This window comes from Bufo bufo, chromosome 10 (genome assembly GCF_905171765.1).
Source record: "Bufo bufo chromosome 10, aBufBuf1.1, whole genome shotgun sequence".
NCBI classification, from domain to species: Eukaryota; Metazoa; Chordata; class Amphibia; order Anura; family Bufonidae; genus Bufo; species Bufo bufo.
In genome coordinates, this window is record NC_053398.1 from 6,106,901 (window position 1) to 6,118,086 (window position 11,186).

An 11,186-nucleotide genomic window follows, 5' to 3' on the forward strand; every position below is an offset into this window, starting at 1 on the left:
CTGGCCCGGGAGGTAATGGTTAATTTTGCTCATAGTGCAGAAGTATGAGTATAGCAGTATGTACCACCCGTCTGTTTCCTTCCAGGACCCCCGACCACTGTAATACAGCAGAGGCCTCTCCAGAAAAGCAAATGTCCATGTGAGAGATCGATAGAAGAGGCAAGATAGGCTTTCCGTGGCAGCTGTGTGGGCAATAGATGGTGCATACCCCGACCACGTGACACAGACTGTTAGACCAGACCAAGATGGCGGGGGAAGCACTCACACTTCTTTCTCACAGCTAGATTAGTACACGGTAGCAGTAAGTAGTCTGGTCGAGTGGGCACAGGATGAGGCCAGGATTACAGCATTCACATGGCCGTGTCCGTTTTGCAGACTGAAAACCATGGATCTGCAAAACACGGGCACCAGCTGTGTGCACCCTGCATCACAGGGCGGACCCATTAGGACATGTCCTATCTTGGACCCAGCATCACACGGTTTGCGGTTCACAAAACAGAAACCGCTGTGACATGGTCGTGAGAATGTGGCCTTAGCTGTAGCAGAGCCCTCAGCTCATGCGACCGACCAGGTCAAGCACTAGCCACGCCCCCACCGCCATCATGACCCGAAACTGTTCTCTGCAGCTCTGACTCACGGAGACTTATTTGTAGAGTCAGAGGGGTGTGGCCTACTTGTTTCAGCCCCGACCTTCGCTTTGTGGGACCCAGGACGCCATCACAGCTGAGAACATTCCGGAAGAATTTTCACAAAGAAATTCAAGAAAAAAAAATATTTTATTGCATTCACATGTGGAATTATAGAAAGCCGCTCCTCTCCCATCACATACACTGAGCATCGAGGCTGATGATGAGGATGGATGCAGGAGCTGAAAACAGGCGTATAAAAAGAATCCGAAGTCTAGTGCTCCATGGGCTCGTCGGGCTTCTCCACCGGGTCCTCCGCAGGGGGCGCCACCTGGGGAAAGGCACAATCACCCGCTTAAAGGGATTTTTTAAGATATTTTTATTGATGATCTATGATCTGATATGATGACCGTTCCTGATCGGCGGGAGTCCGACACCCAGCGCTCCTGTGGATCAGCTGGTTGAAGAGAAGGCCGCGCGTAGTGCCCTTCATTGTACCTGCTCGCAGTCGGCAATGCAGAGGTGAGCAGTGCAATTACAAGAAACCACCGACCATTCACTTCATATACACTTGTACAGGAACGAGCCGTCCATAGAAGTGAGATGTGGACGGCGAGCAGGTAAACAATGAAGGGCACGGAGTGCGGCGTCGGGCCCGCGCCGATCTGATACGGATCATCAATAACGGCAGTAAAACCCTTTAAAGCTGCTGCCTCTGCAAGGCCCAGAACATGATGATCCAGACAGATGCCAGATGAAAGGAATGACTCCCATGAACACCCTGAATATGTGCGGCCGTGTCACCCACCTTCCGCTGTGGTCGCTCTTCCAATCCCTCCAGGAATGAGGAGACTTCATCATCGTCATAGATTGTGAACTCCAGATCTTTCCCCACAATGCCGATGGAAACGTTCTGCGGACACAACAGAAAGAAGGTTTCCTCCGCAGCACAACTCCCAACATTATAGGGGTGCATTCTCATCCTCTACGATATATTGTTCGTCAGTGCAGGCCCCGCAGGGTCCCACAGCGACGTCACGTCCTTACCTTTGTCGTCAGGTCTTGCTCTGCAGGAAGCGTCTCTCTCAGGGCCCGGAGCCCGTGTTTAACCAACTCATTCAGATTACCTGGGAAGGAGAGCATCCACATCAGCCGGGAGTCCCCTCCAACTGCGCCGACACCAACCCCCCTGCTGTATCTATTACTCCACCCATCATACAGTATCCGACAACCCCCATATCTATAAACCCATCATACACCAGCGCCCCCTACTGTATCTATTACTCCATCATACAGTATCCGACAACCCCCATATCTATAAACCCATCATACACCAACCCCCCTACTGTATCTATTACTCCACCCATCATTCTGTATCCGACAACCCCCATATCTATAAACCCATCATACATCAGCGCCCCCTACTGTATCTATTACTCCACCCATCATACAGTATCCGACAACCCCCATATCTATAAACCCATCATACACCAACCCCCCTACTGTATCTACTACTCCACCCATCATACAGTATCCGACAACCCCCATATCTATAAACCCATCATACACCAGCGCCCCCTACTGTATCTATTACTCCACCCATCATACAGTATCCGACAACCCCCATATCTATAAACCCATCATACACCAGCGCCCCCTACTGTATCTATTACTCCACCCATCATACAGTATCCGACAACCCCCATATCTATAAACCCATCATACACCAGCGCCCCCTACTGTATCTATTACTCCACCCATCATACAGTATCCGACAACTCGACCACTTTACCACCCCTTCACCGTGTATCAGACGCAGTCCCCTGCTGTAGCTACTCTCCCCATCATCCACCTCTATGCCGAAACTCACTTTCACTGAACTCAGACATGCGTCTCTCCAGGTAAGTGCGAGCCGACTGTGACCGAGCTCCGATGGACATGGCTTTGCAGTCAAAGTAGTTTGCGGAGGGGCACGTCTGGAATATGTGCGGCCCCATGTCCTGGGGAGAGACAGGAGAAAAAACCCGTTATTGTGATCACACTGCGTTATAGCCGGTGTCCCTGACCCCCTCCACTAGGTGATCTCCAAAGGTGCCCTTATCCCAAACGGCGGGGGTCGACACTTACGTCATATCCTGCAATGAGAAGTCCCACTCCATAAGGTCTGCGTCCGTAGCGCTGGGTTGGAATCTGGGTTTCTGGACATCGTTAAGGAATATACACAGGTAACAGGCAGTACAGGGTTACATCCAGGACTACCCTACACAAAACGGACACCGCTTATGGGATCTAAAGACCCAGTAACAGGCAGGAACATGGAAACAGCGTGAGGGCTATTGCAGATTGTAAGGATACTACTTCCGATCAGAGAGACGAGGCGCGACACCGGGAGAGGACGATCAAAGACAAACCGGGAATCCAGACACTCCTGGCGCATGAAGTTACTGCAGAGAGACCGCACAGAGATTAGCGGAGAACGCAGCGCAGGACCGGCGCAGGCAGGTTCCTTTACTCCGGCATAGTCTCCACCAGGGATCGGCAACCTCTGGCCGTGGACACTAACTGGGAGTTGTAGTATCACAACAGTGTGAATGGTCACCAAACCAGGAGCAGAGACTCGGATTAAGGGCTCATGCACACAAACGTATTTTCTTTCCGCTTCCGTTCAGTTTTTTTTTGCGGACCGTATGCGGAACCATTCACTTCAATGGGTGCGCAAAAACAACGGAAGGTACTCAGTGTGCATTCCGTTCGGCAACAAAGTAGTGCATGTCCTATTATTGTCTGCAAATCACGGTCACAGGCCCCGTTCAAGTCAATGGGTCCGCAAAAAATACGGAAGGCGCACGGAACACATCCGTATGTCATCCATATTTCATCCGTATTTTGCGGATCCATACTGTAGAAATGCTATGCCCGGCCCATATTGCTCATGTGTTTGGTGATTAATAAATTATTGTTTCCGATCTGCAAAAAAAATGGATCTCATACGGGTATGTTTTGTGGAATAACGGAAGAGGACCTAAATCAGAGAGAAAAAAAACCCTCGGACCGCAAAACAACAACGGTCGTGTGCATGAGCCCTAACGGTGTCTGCAATCCCATCTAATAGTCTGGAATTTTTGATAATCCAGCAACTGTGAAGTCTCATGGATGCTGGAATAAAGGAACGTCAGCATCATTTACACCGGAGCAGGGGGACGTTTATTATGGGGAATTCTGAAGCAACACTCGGGGGGGTCTTCACTCACCACAAGAGGCGAGCGTCCGCCGTCAGCCCAGCAATGGAGATGCCGATGTGATTGTCCACATTGAGGATCTTCTTCTGATGTGCGGCCAGTTCAGACTGAGCTCTCTATGGAGCAGATAAAAACGTGACGATTAACAAGGCGCGTCTGCAAAGCAGGACTGTGCCGTAACCATCATGTCATCATCCAGATACAAGCCCCCCCTCATCATCCAGATACAAGCCCCCCCTCATCATCCAGATACAAGCCCCCCCTCATCATCCAGATACAAGCCCCCCCTCATCATCCAGATACAAGCCCCCCCTCATCATCCAGATACAAGCCCCCCCTCATCATCCAGATACAAGCCCCCCCTCATCATCCAGATACAAGCCCCCCCTCATCATCCAGATACAAGCCCCCCCTCATCATCCAGATACAAGCCCCCCTCAGCCGCCACCTCCCTCATCATCCAGATACAAGCCCCCCTCAGCCGCCACCTCCCTCATCCAGATACAAGCCCCCCTCAGCCGCCACCTCCCTCATCATCCAGATACAAGCCCCCCTCAGCCGCCACCTCCCTCATCCAGATACAAGCCCCCCTCAGCCGCCACCTCCCTCATCATCCAGATACAAGCCCCCCTCAGCCGCCACCTCCCTCATCATCCAGATACAAGCCCCCCCTCATCAGATACAAGCCCCCCCATATCAGATACCTCCCTCATCATCCAGATACAAGCCCCCCTCAGCCGCCACCTCCCTCATCATCCAGATACAAGCCCCCCTCAGCCGCCACCTCCCTCATCATCCAGATACAAGCCCCCCTCAGCCGCCACCTCCCTCATCATCCAGATACAAGCCCCCCTCAGCCGCCACCTCCCTCATCATCCAGATACAAGCCCCCCTCAGCCGCCACCTCCCTCATCATCCAGATACAAGCCCCCCTCAGCCGCCACCTCCCTCATCATCCAGATACACGCCCCCCTCAGCCGCCACCTCCCTCATCATCCAGATACAAGCCCCCCTCAGCCGCCACCTCCCTCATCATCCAGATACAAGCCCCCCTCAGCCGCCACCTCCCTCATCATCCAGATACAAGCCCCCCTCAGCCGCCACCTCCCTCATCATCCAGATACAAGCCCCCCTCAGCCGCCACCTCCCTCATCATCCAGATACAAGCCCCCCTCAGCCGCCACCTCCCTCATCATCCAGATACAAGCCCCCCTCAGCCGCCACCTCCCTCATCATCCAGATACAAGCCCCCCTCATCATCCAGATACAAGCCCCCCTCAGCCGCCACCTCCCTCATCATCCAGATACAAGCCCCCCTCAGCCGCCACCTCCCTCATCATCCAGATACAAGCCCCCCTCATCATCCAGATACAAGCCCCCCTCAGCCGCCACCTCCCTCATCATCCAGATACAAGCCCCCCTCATCATCCATATACAAGCCCCCCTCATCATCCATATACAAGCCCCCCTCAGCCGCCACCCCCCTCATCATCCAGATACAAGCCCCCCTCATCATCCAGATACAAGCCCCCCTCATCATCCAGATACAAGCCCCCCTCATCATCCAGATACAAGCCCCCCTCAGCCACCACCCCCCTCATCATCCAGATACAAGCCCCCCTCATCATCCAGATACAAGCCCCCTACAGCCGCCTCCTCACTCATCATCCACATACAAGCCCCCCTTAGCCGCCACCTCCCTCATCATCCACATACAAGCCCCCCCTTAGCCGCCACCTCCCTCATCATCCACATATACAAGCCCCCCCTCAGCCACCACCTCCCTCATCATCCACATATACATCTGCTCACCCCCCCTCCCCCAGTCAATAACCATTAATGACTGTACCTTTAAGGCGACGAGCACAGCGTGAGTCTTGGACTTCAGGCCCACCGTGGCGGAGCCTTGCTTCACGGCCTCCATCGCATACTCAATCTGATGGATTCGGCCCTGGAGAACAAGAAGTAAAATCCAAAAATTACAGGTCAACATGAGAGTAATTAAAACGACAAAGGGAAAATGCAAGCGACTGCCCAAGATGGAGGGACGTGCGGCGAAAGGGAAGTCGGGGATCACATCTGACGCCAACACGTTCCGTCACCTCCACTCATTTCAGGCTGTAACTGTGGAAATGCTTCACTTATCATTTACTCCACTCACATCTCATCACATCTGTGCTGCGGCTAGTCTAGACACAGCGCAGGCTGCTCTGTGGAGTAGTAGTAACAATAATGGTAGTAGTAGTATTTGATCCTGCCCTGTTCACCAATGACAATAGAAGCGCAGATCCCAGAACTGGTATCAGGATCCACATACAAGGTCATATTTGGCCACACGATCCGGTATGTGAAAATGTGCCCCCATGGAGGGGAGTGGGGTGAAGGCACGATGGCAGAGCAGAACACTGACTGCAGCTCTGGAGGTGAATGAAGTAAAAGGCATGATGAACAGCAGAACAGTGATGGCAGCTCTAGAGGTAAACGGAGTAGAAGAACAGTGACGGCAGCTCTGGCGGTGAATGGAGTAGAAGGCATGATGAACATCAGAACAGTGACGGCAGCTCTGGAAGTGAATAAAGTAGAAGAACAGTGACGGCAGCTCTGGAGGTGAATAAAGTAGAACAGTGACGGCAGCTCTGGAGGTGAATGAAGTAGAACAGTGACGGCAGCTCTGGAGGTGAATGAAGTAGAACAGTGACGGCAGCTCTGGAGGTGAATGAAGTAGAAGGCATGATGAACATGATGGCAGCTGTTGAGGTGAATGGAATAGAAGGAGTGATGGCATAGCAGAACACTGACTGCAGCTCTGGAGGTGACTGGAGCAGAGGACAGGACAGTATAGTAGTGAATGTCACTCAGCATTTATTTTAGATTTGGTCCTGGAGAAATACCAGCGGGTCTGCACCGGGCAGGGAGAAGCTGTACCGATACCACATGTGTGGCCCCGCAGCCTCCGGCAGTGTACACCGCACGGACTGCCATACACTGTGGCTGCAGCTGCTCCAGGTTCGTAGCGGTCGGTTCAGCCAGATCTCTGATGTTGGGAGGATGACGGGGCGTCCGCTCACAGTCAGGGCTTAATGGGACATTTCTTGTCGGGGAGGAACAGTTTATGTTAGGGCACTTTCACACTGGCGTTTTTCTTTTCCGGTATCGAGTTCCGTCCTAGGGGCTCTATACCGGAATATAACATCAGTTTTATCCCCATGCATTCTGAATGGAGAGCGATCCGTTCAGGATGCATCAGGACGTCTTCGGTTCAGTCCTTTTACGGTATTTGGACGGAGATAATACCGCAGAATGCTGCAGTTTTCTCTCCGGCCAAAAATCCTGAACACTTGCCGGGATGTCCGATCCGGCATTTTTTTCCATTGGAATGTATTAGTGCCGGATCCGGCATTAAAGTTGATCGATCCGGCCTTCCGGTCTGGGCATGTGGAGACCTTTAAAAATGTAAAAAGAAAATTATACCGGATCCGTTTTTACGGATGACAATCGCAGAGACGGATCCGGTATTGCAATGCATTTGTGAGACGGATCCGGCTACAAATGGTTTCCGTTTGCATACAGATTGCCGGAGCGACGGAACTGCCTGCCGGAATCCAGCAACGCAAGTGTGAAAGTACAAACAGAGCAAACAAGGAACAGAGCTGGGGACTGCGGTGGGGGGACCATGACTACACAGGGGCAGCGCTTACCTGGGGGCTCCACACGGTCACATCGTTGTCATACTGGTTACGAAACTGTGGGAAGAAAAATAATGAGTCTGTTTATAAAGCAATGGGCATAACATACAGAACGTATCTATAGCTGATGACCCCCAAATGTAAGAACCTGGGGCCCCCCTAGTGCCAGCCACCAATCGGCCCCTGTGCAAATCCACAAATCCACAATCTCGACTGATGCAGCAGTTATGTTACATGTACAACAATGGCGGATGGCGAAACCCACACAGTCCAGTGGTACTGGGGTCACCTATAGATCACAGTCCACTGGTCCCAGCACTGGGGTCACCTATAGATCACAATCCACTGGTCCCAGCACTGGGGTCACCTATAGATCACAGTCCACTGGCCCCAGCACTGGGGTCACCTATAGATCACAGTCCACTGGTCCCACCTATAGACCACAGTCCACTGGTCCCAGCACTGGGGTCACCTATAGACCACAGTCCACTGGTCCCAGCACTGGGGTCACCTATAGGTTGCAGTCCACTGGTCCCAGCACTGGGGTCACCTATAGGTTGCAGTCCACTGGTCCCAGCACTGGGGTCACCTATAGATCACAGTCCACTGGTCCCACCTATAGATCACAGTCCACTGGTCCCAGCACTGGGGTCACCTATAGACCACAGTCCACTGGTCCCAGCACTGGGGTCACCTATAGACCACAGTCCACTGGTCCCAGCACTGGGGTCACCTATAGACCACAGTCCACTGGTCCCAGCACTGGGGTCACCTATAGACCACAGTCCACTGGTCCCAGCACTGGGGTCACCTATAGGTTGCAGTCCACTGGTCCCAGCACTGGGGTCACCTATAGGTCGCAGTCCACCGGTCCCATTGCAGCAGAATAGACTTGTAAACTCATCTTCCGGGCAGAAACATCCAAGTCATAAAGTGAAAGTGAAAGACGACAAAACCTCCAGGAAAAACCGCGCAGAGTCAGAGTTTAAAAGGGGATGTCCATTATAACAGGATAGGGGTAGGGTCTGATCTGCAGAGGGCCCCACCACAGGGGCCCCCACTGATCACGAGAACATGGGGCCCCTGTTCTCCTGTCAGAATGGAGCAGAGGACATATATGCATGTTCATTCAAATGAGGAACACGGCCCCTGTTCTTGTGACTGGCGGGGGCCACAGTAGTTAGACCCCACTGTGGAAAGGAGATGAGTTATTGTAATGGGACAACCCCCGCAGGTTCTGGCTGCGCTGTGTGAGCGACACAATCTCTGCCTTCTGTTACAATGTATCAGTGCAGAGAAGACAATTCTGACAGCTGTCAATCAACTCCTGTTCTAGGTCTCAAACTACCATGGCACCTCTGGGCTCTAAGTCTATGACTCCCCCACCCCCTGGGTTTATTTGTCAACCCCCCCACCTGCTGGATTCTAGATCTAAAACCCACAGTGCCCCAGTTTATGTCACCTGTCCCCCTGGGTTCTAGGGCTTGTTTCCCCCAGTCTAGGTCTATGACTCCACAGCCCCCCTGGGTTCTAGGTCTATGACTCCACAGCCCCCCCTGGGTTCTAGGTCTATGACTCCACAGCCCCCCCTGGGTTCTAGGTCTATGACTCCACAGCCCCCCTGGGTTCTAGGTCTATGACTCCACAGCCCCCCTGGGTTCTAGGTCTATGACTCCACAGCCCCCCTGGGTTCTAGGTCTATGACTCCACAGCCCCCCTGGGTTCTAGGTCTATGACTCCACAGCCCCCCTGGGTTCTAGGTCTATGACTCCACAGCCCCCCTGGGTTCTAGGTCTATGACTCCACAGCCCCCCCTGGGTTCTAGGTCTATGACTCCACAGCCCCCCCTGGGTTCTAGGTCTATGACTCCACAGCCCCCCTGGGTTCTAGGTCTATGACTCCACAGCCCCCCTGGGTTCTAGGTCTATGACTCCACAGCCCCCCTGGGTTCTAGGTCTATGACTCCACAGCCCCCCTGGGTTCTAGGTCTATGACTCCACAGCCCCCCTGGGTTCTAGGTCTATGACTCCACAGCCCCCCTGGGTTCTAGGTCTATGACTCCACAGCCCCCCTGGGTTCTAGGTCTATGACTCCACAGCCCCCCTGGGTTCTAGGTCTATGACACTACAGGCCCCCTGGGTTCTAGGTCTATGACTCCACAGCCCCCCCCTGGGTTCTAGGTCTATGACTCCACAGCCCCCCCTGGGTTCTAGGTCTATGACTCCACAGCCCCCTGGGTTCTAGGTCTATGACTCCACAGCCCCCCCTGGGTTCTAGGTCTATGACTCCACAGCCCCCCTGGGTTCTAGGTCTATGACTCCACAGCCCCCCTGGGTTCCTTTGTTAACCCCACCTGCTGGATTTTAAGTCTAACACCCCAAGTCCCACTGGGTTCTAAGTTTATGTCACCTCTCCCCCCAGGATTGTGGATCAATGACACCACTCGGTTTACATCTTCCCCCTGGTATGACTGCAGCACTGGCCTCCGCCTCTCCGGTGTGCCCCCGGGCAGTGGCACTCATGCCCCCGATACCCGCCCCCACTGTCACACGCGGCCCCGGCACTTACCATGATCCCCGGCCTTCCGAGCTGCTGAATAATGCTAGGACCCGGCGCTCAACTGCTATCGTCTGAACTAGGAAACCCCGCCCCCTGACCAGGCAGGAGCAATCCAACCACTCCATATTTTTTTTTTTTTTTTTACAGCTTTATTTGTCCATCGCTTAGTGATTACAAAGAATCTGGTCACCCATGGGAAGTGATAGAACGTTACCACGTACTGGGCGGGGTTACACACATCACGTGACAATGGACTCCCGCTATAAGGACCAGGATGGCTAACCTCCGGCACTCCAGCTGTGATAAAACTACCACTCCCAAGATGTACACTTGCTGTTCGCAGAACCCCATAGAAATGAATGGGGCATGCTGGGAGTTGTAGTTTCACCACAGCTGGAGTGCCAGAGGTTAGCCATCACTGGACCAGGTCCTTCCGTCCACTAGGATTTAGCCTGCGCTGTAGAAGGCCTCATGCACGTGACTGTGACGTTTTTTGCAGTCCGCAAATTGCAGATCTGCAGAACACGGATGCCGCCCGTGTGCCTTCCGCAATTTGCGGAACAGAACAGGAGGCCCATTATAGAGATGCCCATTCTGGTCCGCACAATGGACAAGAATAGGACGGGTTCACGGAACGGAGCAACGGATGCGGACCGCAAATGGAGTGGTTCCGTACACTGAACGCAAAAACCGTTTGTGTGAACGAGCCCTGAGACGGCTAAATTCAAATGGGTTGAAGGAGGTTTATATAGAAGTCCAGGGGTGATTTGTCTTTTCTTTTTATTAGCTAAAGAGGTTTATCCCACCTGCCACCGCGGCGTAGGTCGCTCTGAGGACGGCGATTGGCTGCAGCGACACGTGAGCGATCAATGTGAGGGGATTGTTATTCATCCAAGGACGATTGTAATCGGCCGGGAACAAAAACGCACACAGAACAATGGAAGGAGCCGTTTGTCAGCTTACTTCAACAGCCGTTCACTGGTAGCGCAGATATAGCTTAAAACTAGCGGCCTGACTAGAACACCGCCCGCTCTATACCGGGGCGCTAGATCCCAGTGGGCAGAGGGACCAGACAG

At 53.2% G+C, this 11,186-nt stretch overlaps 1 protein-coding gene across 1 annotated transcript; it reads right to left on the bottom strand.

Annotated features, from left to right (window-relative positions):
* Positions 1-757: 757 nt before the first annotated feature.
* PSMA1 (proteasome 20S subunit alpha 1) lies at positions 758-10,209 on the bottom strand. Its single transcript, XM_040410223.1, has 10 exons — positions 10,120-10,209; positions 7,564-7,608; positions 5,715-5,816; positions 3,878-3,981; positions 2,982-3,070; positions 2,754-2,824; positions 2,497-2,626; positions 1,674-1,753; positions 1,435-1,539; positions 758-957 (listed from the first exon to the last, which is right to left on the bottom strand). Exons 1-10 carry the CDS (start codon positions 10,120-10,122, stop codon positions 901-903), a joined length of 786 nt encoding a protein of 261 aa, XP_040266157.1. The 5' UTR covers positions 10,123-10,209; the 3' UTR covers positions 758-900.
* Positions 10,210-11,186: the final 977 nt, after the last annotated feature.